Source organism: Nymphaea colorata, chromosome 4 (assembly GCF_008831285.2).
Source record: "Nymphaea colorata isolate Beijing-Zhang1983 chromosome 4, ASM883128v2, whole genome shotgun sequence".
NCBI lineage: Eukaryota > Viridiplantae > Streptophyta > Magnoliopsida > Nymphaeales > Nymphaeaceae > Nymphaea > Nymphaea colorata.
This window is the reverse complement of record NC_045141.1, coordinates 21,931,180-21,949,599: the sequence shown is the minus strand read 5'-3', so window position 1 is coordinate 21,949,599 and position 18,420 is coordinate 21,931,180. Positions and strand designations below refer to the sequence as shown.

General features: G+C 38.9%; 2 protein-coding genes across 2 annotated transcripts; one reads left to right on the top strand and one right to left on the bottom strand.

The window, feature by feature from the left end:
• Positions 1-6,928: 6,928 nt before the first annotated feature.
• On the top strand, positions 6,929-8,935 carry LOC116253651 (RING-H2 finger protein ATL52-like). The gene has a single exon (XM_031628583.2). It carries the CDS (start codon positions 7,456-7,458, stop codon positions 8,593-8,595), a length of 1,140 nt encoding a protein of 379 aa, XP_031484443.1. The 5' UTR covers positions 6,929-7,455; the 3' UTR covers positions 8,596-8,935.
• Positions 8,936-13,925: 4,990 nt separating this feature from the next.
• LOC116253652 (transcription factor bHLH94-like) lies at positions 13,926-16,569 on the bottom strand. Its single transcript, XM_031628584.2, has 3 exons — positions 15,880-16,569; positions 14,452-14,835; positions 13,926-14,222 (listed from the first exon to the last, which is right to left on the bottom strand). The coding sequence occupies exons 1-3, from the start codon at positions 16,333-16,335 to the stop codon at positions 14,097-14,099; spliced, it is 966 nt and encodes a 321-aa protein (XP_031484444.1). The 5' UTR covers positions 16,336-16,569; the 3' UTR covers positions 13,926-14,096.
• Between the last annotated feature and the right edge of the window lie 1,851 nt (positions 16,570-18,420).

The window sequence follows — 18,420 nt, the reverse complement described above, 5'->3', positions numbered from 1 at the left end:
CGACTAGCTTTTTTTTATCTCGGCTTTGGATGTGTGTTTTGATTTGAGGCATGAAGGTGAATATGAATTTTCATATTTGGATGTCACGTTAGGGTGATTAAAGATCAATGAGTTAATAAAAATACACCCAGATTTTCAGTAAAATCATTTCAATACCAGGAACAGGTTTTCGTAAATAGCCGATGATAAACATATTTACAGGCTGATAAAAACATGGTGAAAGAGAAGAACGAGCCTGAATGTTCGTTTGACTTTGATTAGTTTCCCGTTTTGAATAGAAGTGGGCCTTTGAATCCTACAGCCCGTCGCATCCATACCGGTCTTTTAGACGTCGTTTGATTAATAGAATAGTTACATACTATTTTACTATTTTATGAACTGCCTTAAAATTGGGGCACCTCCATGAAATATTATTCTAGCATTATTCCATAAATTGTCCTAAAATTGACTAAAAAATTGGGGCAGATTACGGAATCGGCTCCAATTCTGGGCAGGTTTATGTACCGGCATATAATAATTTTATTAGCCGATATTTGGTGATAATAACATTTTGTTACCATCCCATGAACCTATTGCAAAAATTGAGGCAGAGCTGTGAAGTACTGTAATAAACATGCCCTAATCTTTGGGTTAGATTTGTAAGGCTTTCAGAGACTATCTGCAGAAAGGTCGGGCCACAGCGGATTCGATCTGAATTCCGGCTGAATCGGCTAATTGGCCTGAATAGGCCGATTCAACTCGTCTCGACTGATTTTAAAAAAATGACGACACATATATTGTTCTCTACTTTTAAATTCAGGAGCACATCATGTTATACCATCCAATTCATGCCATAGTTAATAAACCAATACTAACTACAACACCCATAAATTTCACGACTTACATTCCAACAACTGATTAACGCGTTTTATGATTAGGAGAACCAACTTTTCATGTCTTCCATATTTCATTTGGATCCGTAGACAGGTCTTTGCGAGTACCGAAAATTCAAAGATCCAAATTTAGTGAGATTATGTGTATGTCCGAATAAGGCGATCCAAAATCTGACTTTTAGGTTTTGGGGGTAAGGGTGTGAAGATTGCATCAAAGGGAGGTAGCAGTAAAAGAAAAAAGAAAGCTGAAATATTAAATTCTGAACTATAACTTCATAATTTTTTTGGTGCGATTACCTGGTGGAGTTGGCGTGTCCTCATGTATTCATTCCACATTTGAGTTGACTTAAGAGGGATCTTGTCTAGGCGATTGCGCAGTTGCAACTTAGGAATATTAATATATCCGATTTGAGTTGAATAATTTGATTGAACCGTTTCCAAAAAAAGCAGATGTGAAGAAAAACTCATATCTCATTAAGAAATCAAATCAAATTCAGATTTAAGAAATAACATCTGTCAGATTCAGATATATATAAATATCTAATCGGATTAAGATTTGGGTTTAGATCAAATTTAGTTTTAGATGATGATGAAAATTGGTCAGATTCGAGTTTGGATATGAATATAAAATTAGATTCAGATTATGAAATTAGAATTCAGATTTACATTCAGATATGACTTTCCTCTGTTAGTATTCGAATGTCAATGTATGAATATCTACAAAACGGAAGCGATTAATGGTATATCCTATTTGAATGCAATCGGTTGACATTCCCGCGACATAATTACCGAGTAAATCAAAGTCACAAACTCTGAATCTTTTAAGGTGGAAAAGAAAAAAAGCGTGTCATGGTGAAATACACACGCTTAGAGACGTCTGCAGTTTTAACATGGCGATGGAATTAATACTGAAGGGAGGCCGTGTCTGGGCGCATGGGCTTCATAATTAGTTGATGCATGCACTAAGATAAGCTAGTCCCCAGCTAATAGCTGCTCCTTGTATGCACTGTTCCCTCATGTTTCAACTTAAACTCCCCAAGCTTGATCAGAATAATTTGACCGAATTAAGCATGAAAAGCAGCCGCACTCGCATGCACTCCGTTACTGTCACTCATCAGCACATATGCGTCATAAGAAGAATCACAGTAAAATATACATTTTTTTTTTGTGCCAGAGAAGATGGAGTGATTATATGTACGTCATAAGAAGAATCACAGTAAAATATACATTTTTTTTGTGCAGGAGAAGATGGAGTGATTATATATATCCAATGTTTTTTTATTGTTAAATATAGAAATAACATCTATAATTATTTTGCATTTCCTAGAACAAGAACAGAACGTTCTTATAACATTTATCTCAAGATTATACGTATGTTCTAAGAAAAAGCACATGCGCTTCTTCTTATGGAATATTGTTCTTCAAATGCAATATGCGTCCCAGTCCTCCTTGCCGGGGTTGTTGGTTAGGTTGCTTGTCATTGTCTGGAAAGATGGAACTATTGCTTTCGCTATTTCTCTTTAAACCACGCAAAAGGTGCATGCAAGTCCAACAGGGTAGGTCGGCCGTGGAATCAAAAAAATTTAGCTGAGCACTAAGTATAAAACCTGAGCACTAAATGAGCATATCTTTTGAAGTATCAGTACGAAAATAAAGAGATTTTGTGGTATTGGCGCCACTTGGTTTGTTACCGACGTTCCTTTCAACGCATGAACTGTTGTTCATTCACTTACATTGGATGAAGAGAAGTTTTGAACCTAGTGACGATGAGACCATAAAGCTTTGCTGCTATTCTTTTTCAGATAACTCATTTTCCTTGGAATTGCATAATCACCGCAGAAAAATTGACCTCCGGAGGTACACAGTCCTCTAATTTTCTCATGATCGTTTCAAGCTTTACTATTGTTGCTGTTGTTGTTGATGGCAGTGTTATTAATTGATTTATGATTGTCATTGTTGTTCTTTGCTGAAGGTTGGGACTGCTCCAGTCTCGTCCTTGCGAAATTTGATCGTCAAAGAACTCAACTTGCATTTATGTTTTCTTACTTTTTACTTGCAAAAAATTTTCTTGTCTGTTTGAGTGTGGACGGGGGCATAGTTCCACCAGCTAGCCATATGAAAATTGGGACGTGACGTGTGAAGCTGAAGTAAGAAAGCGAAGGTTTCAAAATCTTTAATCTAAACATGGTTGATGGGATTCAAGGAATCAAATATTGGAATGAAAAGTGTGAGAATGTTCGAGTTCCTGCTTGAACCTGAAATTCCGGCTGGATTTATATAAGCTGTCTCAAGTTAGACCTGTTTTAAGGGCATCTGCTAAGAAGAACATCATGTTCTTATAACACTCGTTTCAAGAATAAATTCTTCTTCTAGAAAACTGTGTCGTATCATGTTTCTTGAAACAAAAGTATGTATGATAATTTGGATAATGAATTCTAAGAACTTGAGTTTCAAAAACACACTATTTTTCTTACTAAATACCAAAGTATTTTTGTTGCTGTTTAGAGCAGAGGTGAATCGTGTATGGGCCGAGTAAGCTTCGCAAGAAGTGACCTAACTTCAATTCCAATACCAGGTCAGTTCCTTTGCTGCCCCAAAGTCAGATGAACTCATTAAAAAATCAAAAAACAAATGAGTTCAGAGTTACCCTCATGACATGAACATTTTAGTTGACATTCTTTATTTTTACATATTTTCATATGTTTTTACTTCATAATTTTTAATTTTTTTTGGTTCGTCAAAGATATCATGAGATGTTCCAGAAAGCTGCAGGATCAGTGACAAGTTCAAATTAAGCCGGAAGCTCATTTACTATTTCCAATTAATTATCTCTGCCTCACACGGAAAATCTTCTCTTTAAGACCAATAATTAACTAATACCATGGCTAATTAAAAGAAAGTAATAGTAAGGCAAGCATCTTGAGATATTGACCTAATATGGAATAGTGCCCATTCAATTATTTGTTTGTTTAGCTATTATCTTTACTATGACAAAAACGTGCATAAGTGAATTACTAAGGTGGATACAAGCATTGGAAAATTAAAAGGATTTGATGGTGATATAGTTTAACATAAAATTCAGTTAACTACTGTTGGTAGTTTGAATGTCAACGTTGCCTTGGAGTTAAAAACTTGCTATCCAAGCCTAATTGGTAATTATCAGCAACTAAGAAAAATTAATTATGATGGAAGATCCCCAAGAGGGATAGCGAAATGAACAGGTGGGGGCTGGTAGGAGGTTAGTTTTCATTTCAAGGTTTGAGGGTAGTAACTCTCCGTACTACAAAAGCAGGAACTAATATGCAAGTCGAAGAATTTCGGTGTATCACCCTGAGTCATGGGGAAGGGGAAGGGTGGGGGCTTCGGCTCTCTTGTTAGGTGGATTACGGAGAAGGGTTAAAGAGGCTTGGGTACTTGGATTTGAGGTTTTATATTTTTGAACTTCTTCAAATCCGATCCAAATCCAATTTTTTGTGTTTTAGCTGATCGATTGTCATCTCGAAAGTCCATCTAATTGATGGTGACAACAAGACACGCGCGTAAAGCCATCAAACAGCACGCTAGCTGCTGCTTTAGATCGCTAAATTAGATGGCCAAATGAACGGTGCTGTTTCTCTTTTTGCTATTCGGAGAAAAGGTTGAGCAGTTAATAAGAGCAAACGATTGAAAGACCACAATTTCTGAAAGTTACAGGATCCAAATTAGAACTCTTGCCAACTAAAGAATACAAGAAGTTGCTCTTGTTTTGTTCAAGTTCGTCGGTGTATCTACCATTATCTATATAAATATATATCATATGCTTATATATGCACCGCAGTGGCGGTACATGTATTATTTGGATGCATAAGATCTGAGGGTTATCGTCATAATCACTCTTTCGAAAGTCAAGTATGGGTGAACCACAAAACTCAATACAGAAAAGGAGACGCACCCGTCGATATTTACGCGTCCATCTTTACTAACTATATCTGTATTTTCGTCGTTCAAGTTTACTTTAAAAAATATGAAGGTTATGACGTTACTTGGAGTGCCTTACCAGTTACAATCTAAAAGTCTTTAATTTGACGATATAATAGAAGAAGAAGAAAAAGAAGAACCATTAACAGGGGGCTTAGTAGTTAAGAAGAAGAAGAAAACAAAATGCCTTCAGCGTCTTTCACGAAAAGCCTTTCTTAAATTAGTCCGGGTCATGGAGAACACTACATCGTAGGAATGAGCGGTGAGGATTGCATGCTTCGTCTCACCTTCACCTACTGCCCAATATTGAAGATGCCATGGAGTATTGGGTCCCCACGCTGGGCCACTGAACATAGCGCGCCAGTCATTTCGTTCACTTCTTCCCTCCTTTTTCTTTACATATGACACTCAAAAAGAAGTATTGAACCAGATTCTAATGACGGTTGGTCGGCTGCAATTGTTTATATATATATATAAAATAAGGGCCATCCAATTTATGATAAGAGACAGCTGTAAGAAAAAAACAAAAAGAATCATTTAGTATTAGCTCACACTCTTTTTCCATTCTTTTCTCTCAACCTTTTTTGCGATAAATTGGATGACCCTCATAAGTCAAGAGTTGCGTGATTCAGAATAGCCAGAGTCACTATTCATATATATAAAAGTGGAGTCACCATTCATATATATATAAGTGTGTGCCTCCAGCTAAGGGAAATGAGTTTCTTGAAGATGGGTTTAACATCAAATCCTGCTTAGATTTAGAAAACGAACTTGTGCTTTTTTTGGCTCATCAAATTTTGATGCATTTTAAAATCGACTGATTTTTTATGTCCTTGATCTTCCTTAGACCTTGAAATAGCAAGGTTTGAAATGTTCTTATTTGTTAATATTCATTATTTGTTAAATAAACTACGTTAATCTCATTAGCCAAACTATTTTGGCAATATGATCACCTGATTGAATGGTTTTAGAATAGGCAAGGGCCACGAAGATATGACCCCAAAAAGTTGCTTAGGTTGCAGAGTCACCTACATAATAGAAATATGATTTTTATAACTCTTCTACCTCCTTTTGCCGACCAAGCATAATGATGTGATTGTGATAGGTTGCTTTAACATAAAACAAATTATAGATTATATGGTATTGGCATGTATATGGTCCCTCAAAATTTAGGAGGAGGGTGCTTCGTTTGCACTCCCTCACCAATATAGGACTATAATTTGTCAATCCTTCTGCAAATTCTGTATTGCCGAATATAATTTATGTTGCTTAGTGTAAAATAAGTAAAGGATCAAACCCGAGTAATCGTGCTTATGAAGTTTTTAAGATATTCAAACGATACGAATATCATAGGGACCAGCAAACCATAGTGGGGAGGATTGACCCGAAGTAGTAATATATATATATATATATATATATATATATATATATATATATATATATATACACACACATAAAAGCCGCCATGAAAACCACACTGAACCATTCAATTAATGTAATTGAATGATTATTAGCTTGACCCATTAAAAATACTTTCTCAGTGTAAACGAAAACAGGAGGATTTACTTTGTAACATGCTTTGGACGTCGACAATTTAATTGATGGCTCAAAGTAATTCTAACGAATTCTCGTATTCTCATTCTCATCATTGACTGCAACCCGCATTTTTCAAAAAAAAAAAAAGCTTTTTGTCATTTTCTCTGGCATTGTAGAGCCTTTAACCATGTGCATGTGAACTTCAAGTTAAAATTTTGACACAGAATTAACTGTTAGATCACCGGCTTGCAAGCTTATGTTTCTTAAAATCTTTGAAAATCAGCCTACGATGTCCACAAGATTCCAATACTCAAGATATCATAATTTATTGGTTGAGAAAAGACAATCGATTGTCCACAGGTATCGTCAACCCTTTCTCTTTCTCTCTGCGCTGATTCTCTCAAATCCTGACTCCGCAGCTTCAAAAATTAGCAGGTTCTATGGTGCAGAGGGCAAGCCCACAAATTAAAAAGAAGGAAAAAAGTATTTGAAAAGCTAAAGCAAAACCACCCAATTTCCAAGATAGGTGACCCAGATTCCAGTTCAGCCAAAGAAGATGGCCATACACCACTGTACCTAAATTCCCCATTATTCTTTAGACAGCACGTCCAAACAGCTATCTCCTTAAAGTTAAAGATGTAGAAGATAGTCTTGTTTCACTCCAAATTCCACGCCTAACGTAGAGCACATAAATTCCGATAGTTTTCTATTCATTGGTCTGATATCACCATCGCCACCCATTCCCCACTTCAAGAGAAATCACATCAAGCTGCAGTTCAGACGCCAAGCCATGGCATGATATGTGTCACCACGCACTAACCCGGAGCAGTTTAGCTCCTTTCTCAGTCTCTCCCCTGCTCCCCTACCCAGTATTCTCCTGCAAAGCCTTCGACTTTTTATTATTCCAGTGGTTCCCTTCAGAACAATTCCAGGACGAATCACCTTCTAGGAGTCGCCCTTCTGTTTGTTCCTCCTGTCATTGCAATCTGCCATGTTTCTTTCTTTCTGCGCCGCCTGCAAATTGCATCGAATCAGGTGACAACTCTTCCTTTCTGTAGGTTGACTGACTAATCCCATTTGCTTCGATTCAATGAGCTCTCCAGAGTACCAACCAATATGGCCACCATCGAATGCAACAGATTGCTCGCAGCGCTTCTGTAGCATCTATTGCCCTCAGTGGTGCTATCTGACATATCCCCCTCCTCCCCCCTTTGGTCTCGATGACCAGGACTCAGGCTCAAGTTTCTCGCCTCTGGTGATCGCTATCATAGGTATCCTTGCCAGTGCTTTCCTTCTTGTTAGCTACTATACCGTAGTGTCCAAGTACTGTGGCAATTGGGATAGATTCACAAGGCGTTCTCAAGGGGACCCAGGTTTTGACGAAACTCATCATGTTTCTCTATATGAACCGTGGCATGCGCTAAACTCTGGATTGGATGAATCTGTGATAAGATCTATTACTGTTTGCAAGTATAAAAAAGGTGATGGGCTCATTGAAGGCACTGATTGCTCTGTATGTTTGGGTGAGTTTCAAGAAGGTGAAAGCCTCCGATTGCTGCCAAAGTGCTGTCATGCTTTCCACCTTTCCTGTATTGATCGATGGTTGCAAGCACACTCCAGTTGTCCTCTTTGTAGAGCAAGCGTTGTATACCACTCCATTCCAATTTCGCCCCCATTGCCGCCGCCGGAAATCGCTATAGTGGTGCCTGAGGAATCGGTGGCAGAACCAACAAACTCTCCAGAGAATGGAGCCCGCGTTGAAATTCCAGCGGTCCAAGATGCTGGGAGCAGCACCACCGGTGCGGGGAACTCAGATATTACGGGTGGGTCAGATCAAGATGGAGAAAGATTTATGAGTAGTGTTCCTCAGATTCCTTTAAGAACTCTAAGCGACTTGGGTAGGGAAGAAGATGTGCTGATTGAGATCAGTGAGGAAGAGATTCAAGCTCTAAGGCGGTCATTTTCGATGGATTCCTCAAGCATGAATTGCAGGTCTGTTGCTGATATGTTACTGATCAACCGGATGGAAAAGGATGCTGAACGTGAACCCACAGGGGAGGGTGTTGAATGTTCGGAAACCGTAACTGAGGAGCAGAGCAGGTTGAGGGTTTCAAGATGCAAGAATTTTTATTCCGTAAGAGCGCCATTGAAGATGAAAAGGCCATTATCCGGTGGGAAGTTCCTGTTCTCTAGATATGGCATAGGAAAGAATGCAATTCTTCCACTGTGATGGCGCAGTATGATTAAAATTCATGTTACAGAGATAAAATCCATTTATTTGTCTCTCTCTTGATTTCTCCATCTTTATTGAGGAATCATTTTGTGCTTCATAAAGTTTTGTGAAAGTGGGTGTAAACTGCAGACTGTAAGCTCAAATCCAAGACAGGCCTGATTGGTGGAATAGTTGGGCTTTTCTTTTTTGTAGTACAGTGAAGGTGTGATCAGGAAATAGGATACGGATTTGATGCTTATGTTGAATATAATATGGTAAATTTGCAGCTGCAAGTTCATATACAAGAGTCCGCCTGCTTGGCTGTTTTGTACCAGACAAGGTTAGAATCTCTTCCCTACGATATGTTCAGAAATTCTCTCCCCTGCTCTCTCTCTCTCTCTATAAATATATATATATTCTTTTGTTACATGAATGTGGTACAGAACAGGATGCATGTTTAAAGCCAAGTACTGCATTTTTCACTTTATTCGTTGATGGAGAATCTTCATCACCTTTTCTGAAAGACTTCCAGCAGAGAAGACTAGCTTTTCTATATTCCCAACGTTTATTGAAATGGGCAATTGTTCTTCAGCATCTGGGAATGATGATAAGTTCCTCTGTGACTTCATTAAGCCCAAGGATTAACATTTTTTGATAACTACAGTAACGCCACTTGTGATGACGGCTTATTGGCACAATAATCTTAAGAAATCAAACGATTTCACGCAAAGCGGAACCCAAGATGGGCAGCACCAATCTTGATGTAAATGCTGGTCTGTCAGCCTACATCAAGTGGCCTAACAGAGTCTGGAATTCAAGTCATTTGAATTTCACATGTTCATTTTTTTGTAAACTGTGTTATGGAAATGCAAAAGATTCTCCTGATCGGCGTTAGCTTATGATCGATATATTAGAAAACAATAAACAATTGCAACTAAAGAGATATCGTAATCGAGAAGATTTTCTGCCTGCCGCTTCTCTAGAGAGCCTGAGCCCTTACTGTGTCAACTACTTGCACATGCAAGGATTTCTCCTATAAAAAAAAATACAGAGAAAGATAAACTGGATCCTGGTAGCTACAATTTGAACAGCCTTACACTGTCAAATTCTCTTTATCCCTAACACTGGTCTATCTTTGGTATATATTGGGTGCTTAACATAGTTTTGCATGTTTTTTTTAACTGATCTAAATTAACCTGTAGTCAGGATCTTTTAATTCATTTAATAACAAATTTTTAAGACTGATTATTTTAATGCTTAAATATGTTTCCAAGTAAGCAAAAATGAACTCATATTATGTAAAAAAAAAATGTTAACTTAAGAGGAAGGCCTAATTAATTTCTTTCGTAAATTTTACTGAAACAAAGAAAAACTAAAGACAGGCAAGTGCTTGGATTAGGTAAAAATCACGTCAAACATATAGTTTTAGGCCTCTGGACTTGTTTGGGATATAAAACAGATTAGGACATACCAACTACTGCGTAGGGCTGGGTAGGGCTTTGTGGGAGTTAATCCCTTTGATGCTAATAATTCTTCTCTTCAGTGAAGGGAAAAGCCTGTACAGAAACACAATAACATATATAATTAATGGTTCTTATATATTAAAGAACGAAATAACCAATTGATTCTTCTGATTTTTTATGATATGGGAATATGTAGTTCCCCACCTTTCTTTCAGTTTCCACTTTATTTTAAAGGACAAGTTGGGAATTAGGCGGCCAAAACGCCACCTACCAGTGGAAGGGATGCATGGCATGGACAAAACTTTCAAGAATTGCGCTTCGTCGGGTGAGGCGTTCCCTTGAGACTCTGTCTCTAGATCGTTCTTCATTCTTCCTATTCCAAAAACCGGCAAATGGAAAGAAGAGAGCCAGAGAATTTTGGTCGACCGATTCCTAAATGAGGGTGACGAGCTGAAGAAGCACGCTTGGTGATGCGAAGTGGCATCATTGTGAGGCAACAATCGGAAAAACTCCATTAATATTAGGTGGTTTTCAAAAGCCATACTGTGCGTAAGCAAATTTGTCGAGACTTTCACCTAAAGCTTTTGATCTGCAGCTCAGTACTTGAGTTATTTTTGGAATTGTATCAGAAGGGTCGTTGCTTAGGGGTGCTGATGCTACGTTTGTATTTAGTCCCGCTCTCTAACACTACGCATTCGATCAGGACAGAGTCAACTCGCAATTTTCTGAGGGATGTTCATCTAACTCGTTGAGAGATCAATTCATCGACCATGATGACGACGCTGCTTAGGTGTAAAAAATTGGTGGTCGGCATTTGGTGGGACAGATGGTAGCTAAATTAGCACGGTAGAAGTTGTTCAGACCGTTCATTATTGAGGAAGAACACAATATGATGTGCTGATATGGGCGTGAGAAGAGGGCATTAAGATCTTTCAACAAAAACTGAACATTGAGGTCAGTTTGTTAGCTACGTTTTGTCTTTCAGGGTGAGTGTGAGTGGGAGGTTAACAACCCACCGGAGGGCTTTAACCCTCACCCCTTTTGGACTGAGTTGCATGTGTACACGCAACCCATATATATGTCGTAATAGCATAGGGGACGTTTTAGTAATTTTTAAAAAAGAAGGGTCTTTTTTAGTCTTTTTATTTTTTTAATTTCATTTTTATCCTTACCAAAAGTTTTCTTTTTTTTTTTGTGTGTGTGAATTTAAGGTATTTTAGTCACTAACTTTATTGGCGCACAAAAATTTCGTGCACCAATACAACAATAACAGGCTTGCACATTTCACTGTTTAGGTCTTGGGTTGCTTCAGCATTAGTGATGACTATTCAACTTAGGTATTGTGCCCTATCACTTAGACAAAGACATACCACTCACGAAAATTGAATTCAAGACATGTCTTTTTATAGCCGTCTAACCCGACCAGCTAAAAAACTTCATCTTTACTTGAAGATCTTTCAATTCTTTACTTGAAAATCTTTCAATGTTCATCTTGACATAGAGTTGCAAAATAGTGTCTTTGATCTATTTCCTCATTAAATACAAGGGCAAAATAGAGGGAGTTCTCTATTTTGGAGACCTTCACATGGAAGAAACCATCCCTGGAACTTACTAGTTGGAGCTGGAGCCCTTTTCCGGTTAGCCTAATTAACTCGTAAGGAGTTCATATTCGTGGGCCTATTCGAGGTTCCAATGCTAGCTTTCTGCTCCATACTAGGGGTGGGCATTAGGTCGGCCCGTTTAAGTTTTTTTTTAATAATATATATTTATTATTAATAAATATATTTTATATTTAAAATTTTTATTTTATGATTAAAAATTTGTTTTTTATTTTTAAACGGGCCGAGCTAGACCGAGACCCTGGCCGGGCCCGGGCTGGCCTTTACCGGGCCGGGCCCGAGCCAGGCCGACCCGATGCCCACCCTTACCCCATGTAGAAAAGGCAGTACTCTTGGTGTACTTTATATCCTATTTCTAATATGGCTCAGGATTATGAGCGAAGTCTTGAGAGGTTTACCGATATATCTTTTGGCAATCGCTTTGGAATAACAGCTAGTTCCATTATTACAGACAACAAATCTGGTGAACATACAAACAGCTCTAGCTTTTTATGGTAGTGCTCGTATTTGTCATGCCCTATAGTGAAAGGGTAGTACAGTGAGAAGGTAAATTGATTAGCACATGAATCTAGTTGATGCACATTCGCACGGTTTATGGGCTGCCCCTTGACCCTTCTTTTGAAAGAGGCAGGTTTAGCTGCTCCAAAAGTTCTTATCAGGCCATTCGATCGAGGCTTGAGAGCCAGTCACCATTGATTGGATAGTTTGGAATGAGGAAGAAATTGCAACGAAGTACTTGAATGACCAGCTGCCTTTACGGCTATAAGACACATCTTTTACGATGGTTTTTAATGCTATAAAATAAACAATGACCATCTGTATGTTTTTTTTTTTTCACTTTGTATAGTTAAAAACTGTTGCAAAAGATATATCTTGTTACTAACGAAGTATTTGACCTACCTCTATGGCCAAATGATTTTTTTTTTTTTAAATTTTGTATCGTTAAAAAATGTTGCAAAAGATGTGTTCTGTTACTATAGAAGTATCTGACTGATTTGAATATATATAATATAATATAAAACTCCTGACCTACTTCAACTTGAAGTCTTAAGTTCAACCTCCTAGTTAGGTACATGGGCTTAGCTTTTTCGTGGCTCTGACTGGTAATTGCTAGCTAGGGGCGTAAAAAATGATCTCCTCTTATCACCCATGAGGATTTCTTGTCATCCATGAGGATGGTCCCTCCTTCTCGTGCTTACCTTCTGTCATTCAATGAGGACTCACTTTTGAAAGAGATTGTTCATAGCCCAACTTCAGTACTTGATGTTATTGAGGTATAGGTCCGTTCAGGAGACAAGATTAAGACTGGAAGCTCATAATGACTCATATTATTGTTTGCTCCCTCTATGATCAAGCCTCCAATTAAATAAAGGAGAAAATGGAGTTCACTGGGAAGAGTTTTAGTGTATTAAATGGCATTGTTGAATGCCGCCATCAATGACCAGTTTATGCAAAATTGAGTCCCCCAATATATTGTGTCTAGACATTTCAGTTTGCAAGTTTGTTGAAATTCTTTTCCACTTTTTTTTTTGGTAAAAACTGTAATGTTTTAGCAGATTTAGCAAGAGCTGTTAAGTCTAAACCTATTTTTACATTCCAAAATATAACTAATTATGGACAACCCAATAAGATGGAAAGTCTAAAATATGTTAATGCACTCAATGAGAATGAATGCTGAAGTGGTTTTGTGTTTAGATATGTTTTTTAATTATTTGAGGATCTCTTAAGTGGAAATTTGATAAGAACATTGTATTCTTCGAACACATGTTCTAATAGGGCCATTACTTTCTTGTTTTAAGAAACATGCTGATTACACACACAATTGTGCACGCACACACACACAAACACACACTAAAGCTGCTAGGAACGAATCAATACAGTCGACCTACTATGTCACAGTCGCGCAAGGTCGACTCTGTGCAAGAATAAGCAAGTCATAAAGAAAAGAAGAACAAGATTATTGATTGAGTAAAGAGAAAGAGACAGTTGATAAACTTATAAGCCGCCAGGAACCAACCCATCTTTGAACATCAGGGAATCTTTTTTACCTTGTTTTTTTATTTTATTTCAAGTTCCTGCTTCAGTTTTAGAATGAAAAAAGGGTACTAACTTAGAATCAGTTCCAGAACGAGCTTTCCGAGACAACTAAACTGCCACCGTAACTCAAAGAAGTTTGTCGTGGGGAGAAAACAAGCATAAAATTGGTGCGAAAAGTTTACAGAATCGACAGGTCACAAGCATTTTTTGTTAAAATATTTGAAACGAATTGATGAAGAATAGAAATGGCACGTCCCACCGAAGCGTTATAAGACATCAGATCACATGGTATAAATATATATACTGATGAACGAAAGAAAAAAAAAATTACAGAATCAGCAGACAGGGGTAGAGACATATGATCATTTTGGGTAGCTAGAATGGGGTGGGTGGAGGCAGATCAAGAATATTTTTCCAGTTTGGGGTCCAAGCCAGACATGGCCGCCTCTTCGTGGATTATTATCAACAACTGATAAGTAGCTGCAGCGATGTCCTCTACACTGCTCAGCTTGCATTCTTCTTCAACCTGCAATTCACCACCATCAATACACAATTCTTTCAGTCACACACGGCTTCATAATGGAATCTTAAGATTAAGAATACTCTTTAATATCATCATCATCATCATAGCATCCTCGAGAAATACTCAACCGGTTGCACTAATATCACATAGAGAGAGTGTGCCGAGAAATTCATCCAAAGCAAAATATAGCGACAAGGCGTCACAAGAGAGAGAGAGAGAGAGAGAGAGAGACCTTTGTACTAAAGGTGTAGAGCACAAAGGGGTCCATGGTGGTAACATTGAGGTGAAGAACTGTGAGATGGAGGCTCTGCAACCCAGCCACCATTTGCAGGAGCTGCTTGGGCCTCCTGAGGGACAGGACCTTGAGGTTGGCATGTGTCTCAGACATGGTGACTTCGATGTCGGCCAAGGCCCGCGGGTTCTCCGGCGAGGGATCTTTAGACACCCTGCTGGTGAACGCGTACTGTGGGCATGTAAAGAATCTGGAGAAGGGCGTCTGTGAGAGGTTGGCCCTCGTCTTGTCGCTCTCTCTCTTTTCTACCTCTAGAGACTGGACCAACTGCTCCAACTCCTTCACAAAATCAATAGCACCACCTACGATGGAAGCCTGGTCTCCCTGAACAACCCAAAGAGAAAAAAGAAACATAAGAATTGTACTCTAAAAACTTGTATTCATAAAATTGCAATCTACTATGTTAAGTAGTATTAATTAATTACTCTCTCTTTAATCTTCTAGAATGTACTTAATTTTTGTACGCAATTGTTCCTCTTTCTTTCTTGTGTCCTGGTTTTTACCTTTCGTCCAGGCCGCTCGAATTTTACTGTACCCAGCAGCGCCCAGTTTCCCTTATAAACAGGTTCTGCCAAGTTCATGAAGAATTACTTGGTAGGGTAAAAAGATGTACGCGCTTAGACCAACAAGCCTTGCTGGGCATTATAGGCAGTTGAGCCGCGTCCGGCCACCTACCCACATGCTTACGGTTTAAGTATGACAAGTTCTAGTGCCATCCAATGTGGGCAGCTTTCAAACAAAACAAAAAGACATTAATAAGGGCTACTAGGAACCCCATACAAGAACGGCAAATTTCTTTTTCCATTTGACTCTGCCAGGAATGAGCAAGTACGTCACATCCAAGGCAGCCTTATAATATCTAGAGGCTTGGGATAATCTGAATTCTGAACTATTTTACTGTATTCCTGATTCTCTAGATTACGTTGGAGGCTGGTCTACGAGGGTAATCTAATTGAATAGCCAGCGCAAAAGCAAAAATGCTCATAATAAAAACTAAAAAAATGGGATTTATTTATTCTTAATGTGAACATGACTGTGTTTCCAGAAAAGTGGATTAGGTTTGCATTTAAATTCAGAAAATGCGACCTATTTATGATAAAGTCTAGCAAGAGATTGTCTGCCAAGTCTCAAAAAGACACTGGTTGGTAAGTATACTACCAAGGGAGCACCCGAGTAACTTTCAGCAATGCATTAAGCTGTTCTCTGGGAGCAGAGGGAGCTCCAAGAAGCTCAAATAGTTCTTGGCACCACTCTCCCCATTTGCTCCAATGGAGAACAGATAGAAGCAAATGGAAAATTGCAGCAATTGAAGCAACGGGAGAGCTATTCATGAAAAAGATTTTGACATTGGTATCACAAAGAGTTCACCCTCTGAATGTAAGACTCAGGCATGAGAGAACGTAGCATGGCGAGATGTTCATTCATCTGCCTCCTGCGGTTGCGCTCCACGGTGATGTGCGTCATCCTCTGAGTCTCCAGATCCTGTCTGTTCTTTGAGCTCCGGGACCGTCTTCGTTTCTTCTGGTTCTCTGCAGACAGGCCCTCCAGCCTTTGTTGATCGTTGGCATCCATGGGACCGAAGGAAGAGGCCAAGGCAGAAGAAGATTGGCACAAAGCAGCAGAAGATGAGTAGGAAGGCAAGTCGTATGATGGAAAATGTGGGAAAGCAGGGAAGCTGCCTGCTTCTTTCCCCTTTAAGCAGAAACCAATTACTTCTTGTGTTTCATGGGTTTCATGACCGACGACAAACGAAGAGGAGGAGGAAGAGAGTTCGTTGGTGTTGAAGTTGGAGAGGTAACGAGATGTAATTGCTTCTAGAGCCATGATAAGGACTTAGAAGACCTGTTTCTTCCTTCAACAAACGAGAGAAGCCAATGCCAGACTTGGGGCTGTGGTGGTGGGTGGGAAGAACATGATCGGGTCTTATAAGCTCCTCTTGTGAGAAGGAAAAATCAAAAGCCTTGTAAGTGCTTAGAACCAAAACCCAGCTTTTCACTTGCTTTTAACCCATATCACCATACCAGAGAGAAAGAGAGAGAGAGAGAGAGAAAGAGAGAGAGAGAGAGAGAGAGAGAGAGAGATATGCACGTGAGAAACCAGGAAAAGAGGGCAGTAGAGTTTTTTTTTCCTGCTTCAAAAAAGTGAAGGAAAAAGGTGTTTTGGTTTTCCAGGTACATAGATCCTGACATTGCTGTGTCTTTCATCTGTTTGCTGCCATACTCTGGCTCTGAGGGGACCAAACACTCATTTACCTTTTTTACAGAAATTATAAAACCAAACATCTAACCAAAGATACGGTGGATTATATCCAAGTTCTTCTCATTCAGTTCCCACTTCTTCTCACCGGAATGCGGCTGAATCTTCTACTAGACTTACCACCGTGACCAATTCCACGGTCGGGACCGGGGAAAAGGCCACACACCTTTAGGATTCAGGATGATAGAGACAGGCAGAGATCAGGAAAGAGAGAGAGAGAGAGAGAGAGAGAGAGATTTCAGGTATAACAATGAAGACCCATTTCAGGATCAATAATAGATCTGTATATCTTATTGAAAAGCTACAGATGGAAACCTCTGACATCCCCAGCTTGTAAGTAGGACTGAAGAATAAGCAGAGAGAATCATATGCGCTGAACCCATATACTATAATCACCTGCATAAAGCTAATTTTTCTTATTTTGCTCACATACATATATACACACAAACAGATATATATATATATATATATATATATATATATATATATATATACACACAGAAAAACAGAACTAAATAGTCAGCCATGAAACCATGAATGATAAAATGTAAAGTATATATATTAAGTTAGAGGAACAGATAACAAAGGGAATTAGGAGGGTGGATTCAAAATGGAACCGGGTAAGCTTGTCATGGGCACTGTTGTTTGTGGGCTTCTAGACAATCATTGTGGATCTAATGTCATGCTGCCTCTTGTACTGTGTACCATCAAATTCAGGGATATATTCGTTATTTCAGGAAAGGGAAAACTTTCATAAGTATGGAAACATATTCCATTAATTTTTATAAGGTTGGTGTCAGGCCCCTCTTTTTTGGTAGGGAGGGCCTGAATGTGGCAATCTCACACTACCAGGCGCCAATGGACAAACACAAAAGGTAGATGCTCATGCAACACTGTTTCTATTAAGTGACTGCAATTAGTACAAAAGACAAAACTCTCCGCGTAATACTTGCTGCAACCCAAAGCAGCATCCATAAGCAGGTACACTGCCCATATGCTAGAGAGAGAGAGAGAGAGAGAGAGAGAGATTGGTACCTCAAATCTGAGGGAGATGTTATCTTCTTCACTCATTTCCAGCGAGACCATTTTGAATTTCTTTGCACATATAAAACCTAGAGACATGATGCGTTTGTCATTCTCACGGGAAACAGAAAGACAGTGGAAGAAGAGAATAAAATTATGACTATGCAATCCGTTTCTTAATCATGTCGTAAGAAGATTTTTAACTAGTGAAAAGACCAGGGAATATGTTCCCTTTCCATGGTCAAATGAAAACCTGATCAACGATATTCCTTTCCTAAAATTCTCTTGGTTTTATTTTCCGGGAGAACTCTAGGCACCATGTAGAGACCAACATACATCAGCAAAGTCCCCATGAATAACATAAGACCAACGTCTCTTTTGCTCTCTCTTACAAACACAGTATGTTCTAAATGAATATGCAGCCTCTTTGCGCCATTGCTTTGACTTGGTCCCCTCTGGGCTCGCGTCTAGTGTGCAAGACTGGGGCTTGGCTAGGCCTACAGCCAGTGCAGTACTCGATCGAATTAACCCGGTCAAGTATCACATGCATGCAGGCTGAACCATAGTCTGAATTGCACTGTTGTGGGCCAAGTTTGAAAACGAAGGTTCGGACTCGATGTGAAAAATTAG